Source organism: Saccoglossus kowalevskii, chromosome 3, assembly GCF_978046115.1.
Source record: "Saccoglossus kowalevskii chromosome 3, keSacKowa6.1, whole genome shotgun sequence".
In the NCBI taxonomy this organism is placed as follows: domain Eukaryota; kingdom Metazoa; phylum Hemichordata; class Enteropneusta; family Harrimaniidae; genus Saccoglossus; species Saccoglossus kowalevskii.
In genome coordinates this window covers 28,962,881-28,985,986 of record NC_140643.1, presented here as the reverse complement: position 1 = coordinate 28,985,986, position 23,106 = coordinate 28,962,881, and the positions used below count along the sequence as shown (strand labels likewise).

At 34.2% G+C, this 23,106-nt stretch overlaps 1 protein-coding gene across 1 annotated transcript in view; it reads right to left on the bottom strand.

Annotated features, from left to right (window-relative positions):
* LOC100370084 (uncharacterized) overlaps positions 1 to 23,106 on the bottom strand; it is a 113,639-nt gene that overhangs the window by 65,087 nt on the left and 25,446 nt on the right. Inside the window, exons 4-8 of the mRNA XM_085497000.1 lie at positions 13,875 to 13,954; positions 8,662 to 8,715; positions 5,796 to 5,914; positions 4,666 to 4,735; positions 3,660 to 3,808 (exon numbers count right to left, since the gene is read on the bottom strand). Coding sequence (XP_085353126.1) covers positions 3,660 to 3,808; positions 4,666 to 4,735; positions 5,796 to 5,914; positions 8,662 to 8,715; positions 13,875 to 13,954 — 472 coding nt within the window. The remainder of the gene's footprint in view (positions 1 to 3,659; positions 3,809 to 4,665; positions 4,736 to 5,795; positions 5,915 to 8,661; positions 8,716 to 13,874; positions 13,955 to 23,106) is intronic.

The window sequence follows — 23,106 nt, the reverse complement described above, 5'->3', positions numbered from 1 at the left end:
AAACCACTGCTACTGAACACATAACAATAACAAACCACTGCTACTGAACACATAGCAATGACAAACCACTGCTACTGAACACATAGCAATGACAAACCACTGCTACTGAACACTAGCAATGACAAACCACTGCTACTGAACACATAGCAATGACAAACCACTGCTACTGAACACATAGCAATGACAAACCACTGCTACTGAACACATAGCAATGACAAACCACTGCTACTGAACACATACCAATAACATACCACTGATACTGAACACATAACAATGACATACCACTGCTACTGAACACATAGCAATGACAAACCACTTCTACTGAACACTAGCAATGACAAACCACTGCTACTGAACCCATAGCAATGACAAACCACTGATACTGAACACATAACAATGACAAACCACTGCTACTGAACACATAACAATGACAAACAACCGCTACTGAACACATACCAATGACAAACCACTTCTACTGAACACATACCAATGACAAACCACTGCTACTGAACACATAACAATGGCATACCACTGCTACTGAACACATAACAATGGCATACCACTGCTACTGAACACATAACAATGACAAACCACTGCTACTGAACACATACCAATAACATACCACTGATACTGAACACATAACAATGACAAACCACTGCTACTGAACACATAACAATGACAAACAACCGCTACTGAACACATACCAATGACAAACCACTTCTACTGAACACATACCAATGACAAACCACTGCTACTGAACACATAACAATGGCATACCACTGCTACTGAACACATAACAATGGCATACCACTGCTACTGAACACATAACAATGACAAACCACTGCTACTGAACACATAGCAATGACAAACCACTTCTACTAAACATATAGCAATGACAAACCACTGATATTGAATACATAGCAATGACAAACCACTGCTACTGAACACATAACAATGGCATACCACTGCTACTGAACACATAACAATGGCATACCACTGCTACTGAACACATAACAATGACAAACCACTGCTACTGAACACATAGCAATGACAAACCACTGCTACTGAACACACAGCAATGACAAACCACTGCTACTGAACACACAGCAATGACAAACCACTGCTACTGAACACTAGCAATGACAAACCACTGATATTGAATACATAGCAATGACAAACCACTGCTACTGAACACATACTAATGACAAACCACTGCTACTGAACACACAGCAATGACAAACCACTGCTACTGAACACACAGCAATGACAAAACACTGCTACTGAACACATGTTAGTAATGAAATGTACCTACCCACCCCCACCCCCGTAAGTGTGACACACATAAAATACAATGCACCAAACAAAACTGCTACTGAAATGCAAATAAATGTTTACATGACAAATCACACACTTTATTACAAAATTCATATGGTAACCAAGAAGACAGGTGATGTTGTGACATATTTATAAAATCAAAAAAATGTATAATTAATTTATAGACTTGTATGAGATTTGTTAACAGCTTTCCTGTTCCACATTCTCAGTACTTTGTTGGGTGTTTAATGGTTTTTATGCATAAAACAGATGAAGTACTGCGTAGTTATTACAGGAAAACTTTCAATATTTATGATCTCAATTTTATTAAAAGATATTTGCATCCCACACTGCAAAATGTTTAGAAACAGGAAAACACAGATGTAATATCCACTATTTAACTGATTCACTTTACTGCGGAAGTTGTAAATTTACCCAGATGCAATATTTGGATAAAATCCTGTTTAGCAAAATCAGTAAATCTTACTTGATATGGTTGGGGATCAAAGGCATACAATAGGTGTTGGCTTCCATGCCATGCTGACACAACCAACAGTGATAGTACTTTTATGTAACTTGTACTCTGTTTATTTACAATTGTACGTCAGGAAAGTTATGCAAATATAGAATATAATAATAATGGCTTGACCCCAGAGCACATTGTAAATGACATAGTCAATAATTTGATGTTTTTTGAAGTCATTGACTACAAGTCGGCCATCTTAAATCAGAACATAACAAAATAAAACTAGGCAGCTTAAGTATGGTCATAAATAAATAAACGCTGCTCGGACTGATAAATATGATATATAGAAGATAATATTTGGTAATCGTAGTCCTAAATAACTATTAAAAATAGCTAGACGTTTCGAGCAATGGCTCTTTATCGATAGCATAGAAGAAAGTGTAATAACATACAGGTAGAACATAGGAACGTAAGAACGCGCATGAACTATAAGCAGAATCACAAAAAATTCCACAATAGAACAAATAACGCGCCTTAGGTAGTGAGCTCAACAAATGAGTTGAACTGTTTGTTAATACCATGGGGTTCTTTAGTTCCAAGGCGGAATATAGTTTCCTCCTCGACACGCCTGAGCTGAACCCACATAGCAATATGGTCATAAGTATGGTCATATTTAACATATTAAATTTGATTAAGCTTGGCAGAGAAATCTCTGAGAACTGAGAAGAATTAATGATTTTAAATGGCAGTCAAATTCAATCAGATCACAAAATTAGATGCACACATATATGTACAGTGTCTGTGTAACATCTTCAAAAAAGACTGGTAAATACATGCATATAGTAAAGGTATATATGGGTGTGCATTGCCCAACTTTCACTTAATGTACAAGTGTAATTTTTTAGCAAGAAAACCAGGAAATTCTAGAAAAACCTGGAAACCAAATTTGGTGACAAAACCTGTGTTCTTGGTGAGATTCACAACTGTACATGTGCCGGTATCAGATACACTTGCATAAGTCATGCAATCATCTGAACTCTAGAGGTGTGGGTATGGTTTCAGTACTGCACAACTTCTTTTATAGGTGAGAACCAGGGGTCGGCATAATAGACACAATGTAACAAACTCAATTTACATTAATAATTTTTATTTTATTTTATTTTTCATTATTTTATTCTTAGACTATTTTATTTCTATTGCATGCTATTAATTTGCGCTTTTGAATGAACAATTATTTTTACTAGAGAATTATTTGAGTTGTTTAAGATTAATTGCCATTTCATTTCGTACATGCAAGGAGAAAGTAAAAGTTTATTATCACCAAGGTCTTGTTATATCCACCATGTCTATGTTATGTCTACTAATTACTACCACCTACCACTTTTTAAATACTAATATTTGAGAAGCATTTGCTATTTAATTTCAGATTTTAACAATAAGTTTATGTTTGAAGACATAGAAGGGATTTCCAACATGTTAAAATGCCACAGCTTCACGCCATGTTCATTCAACGTAAAGAACGTATGTTTTTTTTGTTTATTCACACGAAATTCAAACACTCGCTGCATGATGACAGTGAATCTTTAGAATCCAATGTTTTCTGCATATCGCATGACTGCCACCAAATATTAGTTTTCATTAAGCATGAATCTACCGTACTGCATCCATGACAAATGCTTTAATCACTGATTGCCGGTTAACCTTTCAGGTAGACGTATACATTCATTACTTGTCTCTACATTACATACCACCAAGTTAATACCCTTTTATAAATCAGTACAAGTAGGAGCCAGTCGGAGGTCTAACAGCGAACTTGACATTTCTACACTGAACAATGCTTCGTCAAGTCTTAATAATGTGAAAGCTGGTCAGTGCTTACCCAGTATTTGTTGGCAGAAGTCCACAGTGTTTTGGACATAATTTGACTTCATAGATTTTATGTGGTACTGATGTTGAGTTCCAGGTCCATTTCACAGTATTACCTTGATTGATTCTTAATATGTTTGTGGAGAATCCTTTGTCAGTTACCTAGATGATGTAAATAAATGTTGCAAAAATCTATAAGTACTGTAGAATACTTTATTTTCATTTGAAATTAATTTTGGCTGAAGGGATGATTCAGTGAAAATAAAATCTAGCGAATATACCTTTTTTCGTATATTTTACATTTAAGTTGTCAAAAATCAGTGAAAATAAATTCCATACAAAACACCCAAATTGTCTTTTCAGAGAAAATTAATTCCAGCTAAAAATAAAGTATTTTACAGTATTTGATGTAAATTTATGAAACTGTGACAGCAATATGTATAAGCGATCAAGTTAGTGAATATTATGAACCCTTTGAACCTTTTTTTGAATTATTGTTTACTTGATCATTGATTTGAAAAGCACAATCTACTAAACCGTAATCCAGGAGAGATTATAGGGGAGTGAAAGAGAAAAAATGGTTGCTTCAACATTTTTAAGAATGTTTTTTTTTTTTACCATACAGTACTCTTTAATGGAACAGTTGTTTACTAAAGTTATTATTAAAACATGACTTATGTTACACTTCTGTTATTTATTTAAACACAATCAGTACTGAATAAGCACAAGTACTGTAGTTAACACTACAAATACTGTAAAATCTGTATTAAAAGCCGCAGCTTCTATTAAAATGGCACAATGCAACAGATAGGATGCGGCTTCTATTAGAGCATCTTCACATATAGAAATGATGAATTTTTTATTCTCAATTATTCAAAAAGAATGGGTGCGACTTCTATTAGGGATACAGCTTCTAATATAGATTTTACAGGTACTTTTTTTATTGATTACATTTTAGCTACACATACACAAAGTATAAAGATTGAATACAAGACAATACTGATAGGGAATTGTCTCACCTCAGCTGGAATTTCAGTTCTCAAGTGGACAGTGACAACAAATGGTTTGGTTGAACTGTGAAATCCATCACTAAATAGCATGGAATAATAAACAAAGTCAATTCATTATTTATGATATCCTTAAAGATAAATATAAGATTTATCATTAAAGAGACATTGAATTGTTAAATGGATGAGTAAACAGAAAACTTGGAAACCTTATTTTGATACATGCATTGCTATCTAAACCATTGTGCTAATCGTGCTACCCCGGTATGTTGTGTTTGATATAAGTTTGTAGAATACATTGTTCACATGCTGCAAGGCAATCATAGCTTTTTACACACTTGGATGAATACATCCGAGTTAAAATGATACTTAGATTAATCTAAATGTCTATGTCTTTGATATATGCATTGCTATCTAAACCATTGTGCTCATCGTGCTATGTTGTGTTTGATATAAGTTTGTAGAATACATTATTCACATGAAATTGGAACACACGCTGCAAGGCGAGCATAGCTTTCTACACACTTGGATGAATGCATCAGAATTAAAATGAGACTTAGATTAATCCAATGTCTATGTCTTTGATACATGCATTGCTATCTAAACCATTGTGCTCATCGTGCTATGTTGTGTTCGATATAAGTGTGTAAAATACATTGTTCACATGAAATTGGAACACATGCTGCAAGGCCATCATAGCTTTTTACTCACTCGGATGAATACATCGGAATTAAAATGAGACTTAGACAAATCTAAATGTCTATGATAACAAAAACTAAAAGATAGGCATGAACAAATGATGCATGCCAACCCAGTTCCCCTCTCCCCCCTCCCCACAGTGAATAACAACAGAAGATATCAAGGATGTCAAATAAAATATTACGGTACATAAGGTGACGATGATCCACATACATCATTACAAGTTTTATACATGCATGTACAGCAGTATCATCAAAAATCTCCACACACACAACAAACCAATCGTTTTGTAGGCCGTAATAAAATGCCAATTCTGAAGCTCATTTTATTACACTATAAATATTCCCAGCAAAAATACGCACAACTATCACACTCGGTGAGTATATGATGCTTTCGGCACATGCTGTAGCTATGTATAATGAATATAAAGACTTCACTCTTACCTCACAAATTTGAATTCACCTTCTAGATTGAATTGTATTTTGTATTTTCCATGTGGTTTCAGATCGCCGCTCAAATAACCACCAACAGCTGACTGCAAATTGACTGCACCGAATACAACCTATTTAAAAATTATTGTTAATTTATAAATCTTGATATTCAAAATGAATATATCGATAATTCAATTATATAACAGGGACTGAAATAGAATTTTTTCCTTGCATGCGCAGTGTGCTTGTTGAATTTGCAATGTACCTGCACTAACTTGTTGTGAAATGTACCATTTTAAAGTTTAAATAAAATTAAGAAAGAATTTGCTTTTTTTTTAATTGTCTTACAATGTTGGTTGAACTTAGTTTAGGCTTAGTGAATATAATGTGAAAATGTTGTGTTCATTTCTACATGCACAGCGTGCACATTATATTTTGAGTTTACTTGCACTAGCTAATAATCTATGTGCATAGTGCAGTGTGCACCAGAGTATTTCGACCCCTGTATAAACATGTGCTAATGCCAGTGTTTTTTGCTGTTTTAAGGTATTGACACCTACATAAATGACAAAATCCATAATTTGTACAAATTTCAATTTGTTATAATATACTCTGAGCTAATATCCTTGATACTAAACAATTATCAATTATTAAATTTAAACAAGACATGCTGACAGTGTTATTATTTGAACTCAAGAGCCATCTTTTGATCACATGTCCGAGAAATATCCATGACACATATCATTCAGAGTCAAATGTCACTTTAAATACATAGAGAGCATTCTTTTTCTTTGTAAATCACTTTGGAGCAATGACCATAATTGATAATGACATTGCAATTATTTTCCTAACTTGCGATAATTCACTTAACTCCAGACAAAGACAACAAAAGTGGCATCAGTAGGATGATATCTTGATTTATTTAAAAACATTTTATATGCACAATATTAATATTTTTTTTTCTCAAGCAAATATATCAAGACAAGCGGTTTATGTTGGCTTCACCTTACAGCAGATAACCTCTGAGTATTTTATACCAGCATGTTGATTAACTATTGAATAGTGAAACATGATTTCCAATCATCAGTAAAAACATGACTGTATTGAACTGCAACTAATACACTACTTGAATGAGATAGGTAATTTGGCCCTAAACTAACATATATTCTTTGTGATGGTTTGCTGGCACAGAAACAGATCTGATCTTTGCTATGGCAACATGTAGATCAAAATTCGCGATTTGGTTACATCCAATCAATTGATACAAAGTCTGATAATTGCTCTTGTTCTGGAAAATGACAAGTACATAGTCAGTGAGTAATCAGTCATGTCTACGACTCAGTATTCCTGATGTCATATGATGAGTACTGGCTTTGCCATTCATACTGGAACTTGTATTAACGGACCAGCAAGAAAAAGATATAAAAAGCTTTTTTTTTATTTAAAAATTTGCATGAAAAATGTGATTTTATTTATTTAAAAATGTTGTCAAATCCAAAAATGTGATGACCAGAAACACGTACATGTATATTTGTTTTCTGTACAGATAATACAGTTAAATCAAGAGGGTTGTCACCTGCGCATGCGGGGGGATTAAGTCCCAAGCGACAATAACAACACACGCTAAAAATGCAAAGGTTCATGGGTAGACGCTTGTTTGTAAACAACGACACGCTATGGTCATCTGACGCATGCGCAAGTGTGATGACTCCCCCGCTTTAACTTAATGGCAACAAAAATTTGATGAATACATGTATCAGTTAATGTCTGAGTTATAAACTCCACGATTTACAGCATGCTATAACTTTGTAGTATGAACCAAGGAACTAAATTGCTCTTAGAATTGCATACAAGCAAATAGTTGCATGTATTAACTACTAGATCATTTAAAATATGACTTATTTTGACTATAAACACAACTGTCAGTTATGTAATCCCATTTGCTATTAATAGAGGTAATACATGTATAGTATTTATATTGCATTATTAAAATATGACTTATTTTGACTATAGGCACAACTGTGTCATTTATGGAACACATGCACTATTAATAGAGTAAATCAACACCTTATCCTATTTAGGTTACCGGTATCAGATGTAGGTGATGACGCAATATTTCCAAGATAGAAGACAGATGCATCCTTCTATATTAGGAAATGCATTTGCCAAATAAAGAATAATATGATATTTCTTTTCTGATATCTCTAAAGCACCAGGCTATTTCTAATTTCTGTTTTGCTGTTGTGTTTTTTTTTTTAGTAACTTTTAATTTTTTGTTATGAGCTGGTTCTCGAAATAAAAGTTATTATTATTACCAAGATTGCTGACATATTACTAAACAGAGAATATAGCAAAAAAGTTGCACTTATTTTTTCCACCTTGGAAAAATAAAGAATCTGGCACAGAAGAACAACAGATCAAGATTACGCTGCCGCAAATTATTGGTATTTATGAATAACCCCAAATTAATGTAAACTTACATTATAAATATCTTGAATGTTTTGATAACATTGTGAATGAATCAAAGACATGATTTCTGTTATCAAGCAAAATACATTATTATTGTACAAATTTCACTTGGTGCCTTTCACTTCATATATTAATGAGAGAGTAGTTTTATTAATTCCCAAGTCGGACTGTAAATATGCAATATCACGCAATGTTCTTAATTACATTGGTATCCATCTCATAGTTATTCACTCTAGTACATTTCAGTATTGTTAATAAAAATGAGAAGTACTAGTAGATGCGCATGGTTATCCATTAATTCTTTTAGAAAACTATTTCTATACACCTGCTGATAACTAAAGCAAAGTACCACTCCGTAAATGATATTCCCATGTTATTTGATATATTAAAAACCTAGTTCTCATCCTACCTGTCTTATATTATGCCCATTTCCACTTGGTTCATTCCATGAAAACACCACACACTGGAAAATAAATAAAAATTTATTATGAAAAAAAAAGATTTCAGATTATTAAAAAAAAATTTGTTGTTGCTAGGTAACATGCTAAACACAGCATGGAATCGTGTTGTATACGACACAGATTACATAACATTATTAACATTATGTTCAGGTGAGTGTAAATGGCTTACAATATCATGTGTGCTATATGCTAATTAAAGCCATGTTTTTTATAGGAAAACTTATATTTCCCCAAAATTACCACTTTTTTTGTTATGCCCACTTATGGAAACAAATTATTCAGCAATTTTTTGCCCTTATTCTTAAAGTATTACATAGCACACATGAGATAGTAAATAGTGTACTCATACATGCACATAACAAAATGACCTGTTTGAAAAAAAAAAACGGACTCGAGAAAACAAGAATGTGTTATAGACACATGACGTATGTATCCGATTCAATGTACAAACATTTACAGTACAGTTGATAATAATAATAGACCAGGTGTTGCCAAAGTAATTGTCAGTGTAAATAATAAAAAAAAGCAATTATATTTTTGATGAATAATGGAAATAGATATTTTATATTTAATCATACTGAAGATTGTTCACTAATTAGTATTTTTATTATGCAGTGAATCGTCTTTGATTATCTAATTTATTGATGTAATTTCCCATCAAAGTTTTTCACAATATTTTTTAACTGTTTATACATGCACAATTCAATTTTAGACCAATTCCTATTGCTGCACGTTGATCCACATATTTAACAAGAGCAGGTATTTTAGAATTCAATGCAAGATCTGTTTAAAATAATAGCAAAGGGTTATACATAAAATTTGCACACAAGGTTCCTAACAGCAGTAAACATTTCATGACAAACATGTTTGAATAGACAGGAAACATGGCTTCCTGACCAGTTTACAGAGAAATGTCAATTTGCTTACAACAAGTATGCCAGGATGGATGAAAAAAATAATTGTACCTATAACTGAAGAAACCACCTGCTCTGCGTTAAAAAAATATCTTCTGAGTCATTTCTCAAGATTGCAGAATTTCCACCAACATAGGAAGATAAAACAATCATGCACATTTGTATACATATGGATACACAGGGATACTGTCAAGTATTTACGAAACTAATCTTTCATAAATTGTATGAATATTAATGAGTAGCAAAGATCCAAATTCCAGTACTTCTAATAATACTGTTTCACAAAACACCAAGGTTGTTACAGTAAATCTTTTTTGTTTTCGCCACTATCAAATTTTGACATTTAATAATTTGAGGGCTCCTAGTGAGAAAAAAAAAACCTTGCAATTTGTTGTCTTAAAAGTCCCAATGAAATGTTTACTCTGACTCACTGTTTCAAAAATTAAAATGAAATGTTCACTGTGGCTTACTGTTTTAAAAATCCCAATGAAATGTTCACTGTGACTTACTGTCTTAAAAATCCCAATGAAATGTTCACTGTGACTTACTGTCTTAAAAATCCCAATGAAATGTTCACTCTGACTTACTGTCTTAAAAATCCCAATGAAATGTTCACTGTGACTTACTGTCTTAAAAATCCCAATGAAATGTTCACTCTGACTCACTGTCTTAAAAATCCCAATGAAATGTTCACTCTGACTTACTGTCTTGAAAATCCCAATGAAATGTTCACTGTGACTTACTGTCTTCAAAATCCCAATGAAATGTTCACTGTGACTTATTGTCATAAAAATCTCAATGAAATGTTCACTGTGACATACTGTCTTAAAAAACCCAATGAAATGTTCACTATTGACTAGCTGTTTTAAACATTCCAAATGAATGTAATGTTCACCGTGGCTTACTGTCTTAAAATCCCAAATGAATGTAATGTTCACTGTGGGTTTATACTGTCTTAAAATCCCAAATGAATGTAATGTTCACTGTGAGTTTATACTGTCTTAAAATCCCAAATGAATGTAATGTTCACTGTGAGTTTATACTGTCTTAAAATCCCAAATGAATGTAATGTTCACTGTGGGTTTATACTGTCTTAAATCCCAAATAAAATATTCACTGTGACTTAGTGTCTTCAGTATCCCAATGAAACTAATATTGATTACTGCTGATTATTTCAACTTCTGTTCTGTACATTTTAGATAAAAACAAGGTTTTGCGAGCAAAATATATCCAACACTTTTTGACATATTTTTTTTCTAAAGCAACAGTAATACAATGCAAAAAATGACTTAATCCGATTAGTCGTTCAGATTAGTGGTATTCATGTAATCCAGTTTTCATTTGCATTTTTATTGAGTTCTTTTACATTGCAGCCACAATCTTTCAAAGAGGAATGATATATTTTTTGGCCATTCTTTAACCTAATATTAAATACCGAGTCAAAATGACAATCACAATGATAGAAAATGAATTCAAATATTTCAGAATTTACATACCATAGCACCTACAGCTTAAGATCCACTTTGGCTCTAACAAAATTCATGAATATTTTTATATGGATTTAAAAAATATGATAATTCTTGTTTTATGTCATATTTACCAAGTGTATATTGAAACACATGTTAGTTAAATCAACAAACAAGCTAATACAAGGTATAATTAAAACCTGACACATAGCACTACATGCAAGTTGAGATAAGGTTTCCATTAACAAATCGCCTGCTGAAAGCCTCTATGAATAGGAAAAAATGATATCAACAAGAAAGGTGTTAATGTAATAAACTATGTCATCGTCCACCTGCACGATGTTGTTCTGTTCAGACATTCCTCCCTCCTTGCCAGACGAGACGATGCAGGTCTGGTGAAATAAATTGGTTGTCACATGACCGGTAATAATCACATAACTTCAGTATTAATATAAATCATTTAAACATAAACGTTTTAAACAAAATTAAAACTATATAGTTTTATATTTTAACATTTACGCTATAAAGCTCATTATTACTAAAATCTCATTTTAAATTAAGACAATCATAATTGCCCATTAAAAATCTGGAAAACAAATTAGTTGACGGGAAAACGTGATATAGATAAATCACTATGTCCTAGAAACACTGACAAACTTCAAAAGAAGCCCGGCTTTAAGTGGGTGATGAAGCTTCAAGCAAAGGAAACACATTTAACTGACTCAGAATGATTACGATTTTATCAGTGTTAATTTGTTATGGTAATTTGCATAACAATTATAATGCTGAATAATTCACTTTCTTGAAAAAAAGTGTTGTGTAGAAAATAAATTAGATAAACACACGTTAATACTGCCCCAAACCACGAACTCTACAGATCCTACCCATGCTCAAATAGCCTGTCTCTGTGAAACCCAGAAATAGTCAGACATGCAAACAAATATTTGACCATGGTCGGTCTATTTGATTGAGGCAATGCGGCTTGTTTATATTTTTTGACTATTTTGTGGCTGTCTTGACATCTTAAAGTCTGCACCTGGTCATACTATAAATCATATTTTAATGATTATAGATACAACAAATGTAATTTCTGGTTTATGTGAGAATTTTTGTATATTTCTTACAAACCAACTATTCAATATCATACATGTATGTATTATTTAAAAATTAATAAAAAAAATCACTAATTCACTTCTAATATTCTATCGATAGTTTATATTTTAAATAAAATATCTGACCACCTTAAAAAAACAAATAGAAGTCAATAATTTATAGGACACTTTTCAAATTTATCCACTTTTAATAAACAACTGGAATACATGCATCATAGGTATAATGGTACTACGGGGAGCTTACAACAATGTACAACATTGATGGTATTACCATGGCAACTGGATGATAAACACGGTAGTGTATCAAGAGTTCACTAATCAAACAAAACATTTTGTTCAGTTACCTCCGTTATTTAATCATGCAATACCTATTCATTTGATTACCAGACTATGAGCACACATGACTGCCCACACAATGTGCACTGGTGCTTTAATTATTCCATCACAACCTACAGATTATTCATCCTCATTCACAATGTCCTAACAGTTTTTGTAATTCACAAGCGCCGCATTAGCACCCCTAAATGGTATCTGCTCTGGTAATCTGTATGGTAAGATGAATACATTGGAAAGATGTCTAACCAGTTGTGCTCAATCAACTGTTATATACACATTGTGTTCACACATGACTACATAGATACACAGCAGCAAAGGATTATGGGTCATTTTGTCTCTGATCAGATGAATTTTCTCCAACTTGAGTGTTCCCCTAATATCACAGAAGAACTAATCTAGTAGAGGTCCATCCAAGGTACACATACTAGTATACATGTATCAAGTATGAAAACAATTGGAGTAGCGGTTTTCAAGAAGAAGTGAATAATACAATTTTTGACCAAAAATTACACAAATATTCACTAAAAATAGAGAATTAATAAAGATATTATCATGAAATCAACAAATCTGACAGAGGTCCAACCAAGGTACCTACATCCCAAGTATCAAAGCATTTGGGCTGGTAGTTGAAAATAGAATTGTTGACGGACGACGACGGGCAATCACCTATAGGATGACAGCAGAGCTAAAAATGTATTGACCCTAACCTTGTATAGACAATGGCAGACAAAAGGCTCTAATAGTAGATTATTTTTATTTAAATTTATGAAACACATTTGTTTATTTTAAATAAAAAACAAAACATCCAAAGTTTTCTGAAATGCAGAGTACCACATTGTAATGATGCTTCTTACCAGTAACTACAGTCAATTAACTTATTACTGAATTGTTAATAGCAATCAAAGCACCCTAAAACCATATTTCATAAAACAAGCAGCCTCTCGGCTGAGATAGATCTGCTGTTAGCAATGCACATTTCAATTAAAGAACTGAAGATATCATTAGAAAATGAACAAATCTGAGAGGGCTACCCGAGTACCTATATGTATAGTACCAAAGCAATCGACCTTGCTATTTTCAATAAGAATTCAAAAATATCACTTTTTACCAAAAACAACAAAAATATATTCATCAAAATTAAAGATATCATCACAAAAGCATGTTAAATTAAAAATATTAACATTTAGTTGTGCTGTTTACATGTGTAATTTAAATGTGCATCAAATGAACCACAGAGAATATACCACAGTTACAGGTTCTTTCTCGTGTCTAGTAAACTCACATATATGTTGAGCAAGCAATTTATGTTGATCATAAGCCATGTTGTACTTACCTGCCCTTCTTTAACAGTCACTGCTGGAGGCCAAAAACCTGCCTTTGAGACGTTCACTTTAACAATAGTAGCAGTCACATCTACAAACAAATGTAAATAAACAAGTTTAGAACAAGTTTTAAAACAGTATTCACACAGTATTCACAAACATACACACATAGCATTCACAAAACATTCAAATCATTTCCAAGGTATTCATACATCATCTACCTAGCATTCCCACAGTATTCACACAGTATTCATGCAGCATTCACACAGCATTCATGCAGCATTCACACAACATTCTCACAACATTCACATAACATAAATCACACAGCATTCTCAGAGTATTCTCACAACATTCACACAGCATACACACAAGATTAAGACAGCATTCTCGTAGTATTCCCACATAATTCTCACAGCATTTACACAACATCCACACAGGATTCACTAGATGAAGTATTCAAACATCATTCACACATCTTTCTCATAGCATTCACACATCATTCACACATGATTCACACAACATTCCCTCAGTATTCATACATCATTAACACAACATTCTCTCAGCATTCACCAAACATTCCAATAACTCACACAACATTCACAAAGTATTTAAACAGCATTCACACAGCATTCACACACCACTTATACAACATTCACATAACCTTCTAATACCATTCACACAGCCTTCCCATTGCATTGACATGGGAATCACACAGCATTCTCAGAATATTCCCACGGTATTTACACAATATTTTCATAGCATTCACACAACATTCTGAAAGCATTTACACAGCATTTATACAAAATTCTCACAGCATTACCACATCATTCACACAACATTCCCACATCATTCACACAACATTCTCACAGTACTTGCACAGCATTCACACAACATTCCCACATCATTCACACAACATTCCCACAGTACTTGCACAGCATTCACACAACATTCCCACATCATTCACACAACATTCTCACAGCACTTACACAGCATTCCCACATCATTCACACAACATTCTCACAGTATTCACACAGTATTCACACAACATTCTCACAGCATTCACACAGCATTCTCACAGCATTAACATATCATTTGCACAGTATTCACACTGCATTCTCCCGTCATTCACACAGTTCTCACTGCATGTATGGGGTATTCCTACAGTATTCCCCCATAATTCACAGTATTCTGATTCAAACCACATACACACACCATTCAAACCACATTCAAACAATATTCACACGGCATTCTCACAGCATTTACACAGCATTCAAACTACATTCACACAGCATTCACACAACATTCACACAGCATTCAACCATCATCCACATATCATTCAAACGACATTCACACAGAATTCACACAGAATTCGCACCACATTCACACAGCATTCACACTACATTCAAACCACATTCACACAGCATTCAAACACCATTCAAACACCATTCAAACATCATCCACACAGCATTCAAACATCATCCACACAGCATTCAAACCGCATTCACACAGCATTCAAACATCATCCACACAGCATTCACACAGCATTCACACATCATTCACACGACATTCACACGACATTCACACGACATTCACACTGCATTCAAACCACATTCACACAACATTCAAACATCATTCACACATCATTCACACGACATTCACACGACATTCACACTGCATTCAAACCACATTCACACAACATTCAAACATCATCCACACAACATTCAAACCGCATTCAAACAACATTCTCACAGCATTCACACATCATTCATACATCACCCACACAGCATTCAAACCGCATTCAAACCACATTCACACAGCATTCAAACATCATCCACACAGCATTCAAACCGCATTCACACAACATTCAAACATCATCCACACAGCATTCAAACCGCATTCACACAGCATTCAAACCGCATTCACACAGCATTCAAACCGCATTCACACAGCATTCAAACCACATTCACACTGCATTCACACGACATTCACACTGCATTCAAACCACATTCACACAGCATTCAAACATCATCCACACAGCATTCAAACCGCATTCACACAGCATTCAAACATCATCCACACATCATTCAAACCGCATTCACACTGCATTCAAACAACATTCTCACAGCATTCACACATCATTCATACATCACCCACACAGCATTCAAACCGCATTCACACAACATTCAAACCACATTCTCACAGCATTCACACAGCATTCACACAGCATTCACACAGCATTCAAACCACATTCTCACAGCATTCACACAGCATTCAAACAGCATTCAAACATCATCCACACATCATTCACAAAGCATTCACTCAGGATTCAAACATTATTCACACAGCATTCACTCAGTATTCAAATATCATTCACACAGCTTTCACACAGCATTTTCACAGCTTTCACACAGTATTCAAACATCATTCACACAGCATTCTCACAGCTTTCACACAGCATTCACACAGCATTCACACAGCATTCTCACAGCTTTCACACAGCATTCAAACAACATCCAAACAGCATTCAAACCGCATTCTCACAGCTTTCACACAGCATTCAAACATCATCCACACAGCATTCAAACCACATTCTCACAGCATTCAAACAGCATTTTCACAGCTTTCACACAGTATTCAAACATCATTCACACAGCATTCTCACAGCTTTCACACAGCATTCAAACCACATTCTCACAGCTTTCACACAGCATTCAAACATCATCCACACAACATTCACAAAGCATTCACTCAGTATTCAAACATCATTCACTCAGTATTCAAACATCATTCACACAGTATTTGCGCTGCATCATTTTGCCAGCTGACATTGATGGGGATCATGAAGGCCTGCAGAAATGGTGCTGAATGTAAAATGTGCAGATTGAAGAAGATAACCACCAGGACTATTCAGGATCACGGAAATTGTGTATTTGACATATTAGACCTACTGAGCAGAAATAAAGTAGCTCTTGGCGCTTTTTGACATGCAGATAAAGGAATAAATAATGAATGAATGGCAGCTTGGTTTGAACCATGTAGATATCATACTGTAGGGTGTACTCAGAATACAGCAGACTTTACGACTGCACAAGGAATATATATCTTTGACTGTGAACTGATGAAACCAAAACAAGGCAGCTAAAATTGACTGACACACAGTTTTACATATTTGTAATATTCAAATGTCCTTTGACTTAATTTTATCTGGGAGAACATTCTAAGAGTCGTTAGAAATACACAAGATGACATATGACACATAGGCTGTATGATTCCAAACACACAAGATGACATAACACTTAGGCTGTATGATTCCAAACACACAGGATGACATATGACACATAGGCTGTATGATTCCAAACACACAAGATGACATATAACACTTAGGCTGTATGATTCCAAACACACAAGATGACATATGACACATAGGCTGTATAATTCCAAGCACATAAGATGACATATGACACCAGGAATTTATGATTCCAAACACACAAGATGACATATGACACCAGGAATTTATGATTCCAAACACACAAGATGACATATGACACCAGGAATTTATGATTCCAAACACACATATGACATATACCACATAGGCTGTATGATTCCAAGCTCACAAGATGACATATAACACTTAGGCTGTATGATTCCAAGCTCACAAGATGACATATAACACTTAGGCTGTATGATTCCAAACACACAAGATGACATATGACACTTAGGCTGTATGATTCCAAGCTCACAAGATGACATATAACACTTAGGCTGTATGATTCCAAACACACAAGATGACATATAACACTTAGGCTGTATGATTCCAAGCACATAAGATGACATATAACACTTAGGCTGTATGATTCCAAGCACACAAGATGACATATAACACTTAGGCTGTATGATTCCAAGCACATAAGATGACATATAACACTTAGGCTGTATGATTCCAAGCACACAAGATGACATATAACACTTAGGCTGTATGATTCCAAGCTCACAAGATGACATATGACACTTAGGCTGTATGATTCCAAGCACACAAGATGACATATGACACTTAGGCTGTATGATTCCAAGCTCACAAGATGACATATAACACTTAGGCTGTATGATTCCAAGCTCACAAGATGACATATAACACTTAGGCTGTATGATTCCAAGCACATAAGATGACATATAACACTTAGGCTGTATGATTCCAAGCACACAAGATGACATATAACACTTAGGCTGTATGATTCCAAGCTCACAAGATGACATATGACACTTAGGCTGTATGATTCCAAACACACAAGATGACATATGCCACTTAGGCTGTATGATTTCAAACACACAAGATGACATATACCACTTAGGTTGTATGATTCCAAGCTCACAAGATGACATATAACACTTAGGCTGTATGAATCTAAACACACAAGATGACATATAACACTTAGGCTGTATGATTCCAAGCTCACAAGATGACATATGACACATAGGCTGTATGATTCCAAACACAAAAAATGACATATGACACATAGGGTGTATGATTCCAAGCACACAAGATGACATATAACACTTATGCTGTATGATTCCAAGCACACAAGATGACACATACCACTTAGGCTGTATGATTCCAAGCACACAAGATGACATATAACACTTAGGATGTATGATTCCAAGCACACAAGATGACATATAACACTTAGGCTGTATGATTCCAAACACAAAAGGTGACATATGACACATAGGCTGTATGATTCCAAACACAAAAGGTGACATATAACACTTAGGATGTATGATTCCAAGCACACTACCCAGGCTGGTCTACAGACATCATTAAATACACTAAATGAATATTGCAATAAGTGGAAATTGAGTGTGAACCTTTCAAAAACTCAAGTTGCTATCTTCGGTTCATCAACATTGAGAAAAAAATACCAATTCAATTTTGGAAATGATAACATTCAAATAACAAACAGTTATACATATCTAGGAATCACAATAAAATCAAATGGGAGTTTTGCTGATGCCATGTCAAATTTAGCAGGTAAAGCTGGAAAATCAATTTACATCATGAACAAAGTACTTTTAGGAAATCTAGACATAAAACTAAAAATGAAACTATTTAACATTTACATAAAACCAATTTTGCTTTATGGCTCAGAATTATGGGCCCTAGACTTGCAGGACATTCAGTACAATGCTAAATAGGACAAAACATCAATTGAAAAAATCAATATTAAATTCTGCAAACAAATCTTACAAGTAAATAAAAAATCCTGTAACTTAGCATCAAGAGCAGAGGTGGGTCATTATCCACTACTGCTCAGTGCAAAAGTTCAAGCTATTTATTACTGGTTGCATATAAAGGAACTCCCAGATGATAATCTTACAAAACAGGCATACCTAGAACAAACACAACACAATACTATACAATACAAATGGCTAAATGCAATACATACAATATTGAAAGACAATTCACTAAACTTCATAAAAGAAAAAACATTCACTATCAAACAAAAAAATCAAATTAATCAAATTTTAAAAACTTCCCTTGAAAATAAATACTGTGGAATACTTTATTTTCGCTGGAATTAATTTTCGCTGAAAAGGCTTTTTGGGCGTTTTGTATGGAACTTATTTTCACTGATTTTTGATGAATTTAATGTGAAATATAGGAAAAAAAGTATATTCGCTGGATTTTATTTTCACGGAATCATCCATTCAGCGAAAATAGCGAAAATAAATTCCAAGCGAAAATATAGTATTCTACAGTATACCAGTTTCTGGAAAGAAATGATTTCCAAAGAAAATAGCAAACTGAGAACATATGCTAAATTTAAAACAGAATACATCTTTGAGCCATATTTGAATGAACTTGACACTCATAAAAGGAAAATGTCGACAAAATTTAGAATTAGTAACCATAACTTGGCAATAGAGGAAGGCAGATATTCATTTCCTAAGAAACCTATAAATAAAAGAATATGCAATAACTGTGACACAAATTCAATTGAAGATGAAGAACATTTTCTATTGAATTGCCCAAAATATAACACACACAGGGAAAATTTCATCCAAAAAATTATGACACTACTTTCATCCAACAATAAAAATATACAGTTCACATATATACTCCCAAGCAAAGATCCCAGCATAATTATAGAACTTGCCAATTATATTTACACAACAAAAAGATTTATTTAACATTTAAATACTAGTTAAGTCCTTTTGTATTGTTTTTTGTACAATTCTTATATATATCTTGTTATTATTTTAAAATTCTTTTTTGCTGTACTTATCCTATGTAAATCTTTTTACACGGAGGCAATAAAGTTATTATTATTATTATTATTATTATAACACTTAAGGTGTATGATTCCAAGCACACAAGATGACATATAACACTTAGGCTGTATGATTCCAAGCACACAAGATGACATATGTCACTTAGGCTGTATGAATCTAAACACACAAGATGACATATAACACTTAGGCTGTATGAATCTAAACACACAAGATGACATATGTCACTTAGGCTGTATGAATCTAAACACACAAGATGACATATGACACATAGGCTGTATGATTCCAAACACACAAGATGACATATGCCACTTAGGCTGTATGAATCTAAACACACAAGATGACATATAACACTTAGGCTGTATGAATCTAAACACACAAGATGACATATGACACATAGGCTGTATGATTCCAAACACACAAGATGACATATGACACATACATGTAGCCTGTATGATTCCAAACACACAAGATGACATATGCCACTTAGGCTGTATGATTCCAAACACACAAGATGACATATGACACATACATGTAGCCTGTATGATTCCAAACACACAAGATGACATATACCACTTAGGCTGTATGATTCCAAGCACATACGATGACATATAACACTTAGGCTGTACGATTCCAAGCACACAAGATGACATATACCACTTAGGCTGTATGAATCTAAACACACAAGATGACATATGCCACTTAGGCTGTATGAATCTAAACACACAAGATGACATATAACACTTAGGCTGTATGATTCCAAGCACATACGATGACATATGCCACTTAGGCTGTATGAATCTAAACACACAAGATGACATATGCCACTTAGGCTGTATGAATCTAAACACACAAGATGACATATGCCACTTAGGCTGTATGAATCCAAACACACAAGATGACATATAACACTTAGGCTGTATGAATCTAAACACACAAGATGACATATGACACATAGGCTGTATGATTCCAAACACACAAGATGACATATAACACTTAGGCTGTATGAATCTAAACACACAAGATGACATATGCCACTTAGGCTGTATGAATCTAAACACACAAGATGACATATAACACTTAGGCTGTATGATTCCAAGCACATACGATGACATATGCCACTTAGGCTGTATGAATCTAAACACACAAGATGACATATGCCACTTAGGCTGTATGAATATAAACACACAAGATGACATATGCCACTTAGGCTGTATGAATCTAAACACACAAGATGACATATGCCACTTAGGCTGTATGAATCTAAACACACAAGATGACATATGCCACTTAGGCTGTATGATTCCAAACACACAAGATGACATATGACACATACATGTAGCCTGTATGATTCCAAACACACAAGATGACATATACCACTTAGGCTGTATGATTCCAAACACACAAGATGACATATAACACTTAGGCTGTATGATTCAAAACACACAATATGACATATGCCACTTAGGCTGTATGAATCTAAACACACAAGATGACATATGACACATAGGCTGCATGATTCCAAACACACAAGATGACATATAACACTTAGGCTGTATGAATCTAAACACACAAGATGACATATGCCACTTAGGCTGTATGAATCTAAACACACAAGATGACATATAACACTTAGGCTGTATGAATCTAAACACACAAGATGACATATGCCACTTAGGCTGTATGAATCTAAACACACAAGATGACATATGCCACTTAGGCTGTATGAATCTAAACACACAAGATGACATATGCCACTTAGGCTGTATGAATCTAAACACACAAGATGACATATGCCACTTAGGCTGTATGAATCTAAACACACAAGATGACATATGCCACTTAGGCTGTATGATTCCAAACACACAAGATGACATATGACACATACATGTAGCCTGTATGATTCCAAACACACAAGATGACATATACCACTTAGGCTGTATGATTCCAAGCACATACGATGACATATAACACTTAGGATGTACGATTCCAAGCACACAAGATGACATATAACACTTAGGCTGTATGAATCTAAGCACACAAGATGACATATGACACATAGGCTGTATGATTCCAAACACACAAGATGACATATAACACTTAGGCTGTATGAATCTAAGCACACAAGATGACATATGACACATAGGCTGTATGATTCCAAACACACAAGATGACATATGACACATAGGCTGTATGATTCCAAACACATACGATGACATATGACACATACATGTAGCCTGTATGATTCCAAACACACAAGATGACATATGACACATAGGCTGTATGATTCCAAACACACAAGATGACATATGACACATACATGTAGCCTGTATGATTCCAAACACACAAGATGACATATACCACTTAGGCTGTATGATTCCAAGCACATACGATGACATATAACACTTAGGCTGTACGATTCCAAGCACACAAGATGACATATAACACTTAGGCTGTATGATTCCAAACACAAAAGGTGACATATGACACATAGGCTGTATGATTCCAAACACAAAAGGTGACATATAACACTTAAGGTGTATGAATCTAAGCACACAAGATGGCATATAACACTTAGGCTGTATGATTCCAAACACACAAGATGACATATAACACATAGGCTGTATGATTCCAAACACAAAAGGTGACATATAACACTTAAGGTGTATGAATCTAAGCACACAAGATGACATATAACACTTAGGCTGTATGAATCTAAGCACACAAGATGACATATAACACTTAGGCTATATGATTCCAAACACAAAAGGTGACATATGACACATAGGCTGTATGATTCCAAACACAAAAGGTGACATATAACACTTAAGGTGTATGAATCTAAGCACACAAGATGGCATATAACACTTAGGCTGTATGATTCCAAACACACAAGATGACATATGACACATACATGTAGCCTGTATGATTCCAAACACAAAAGATGACATATGACAC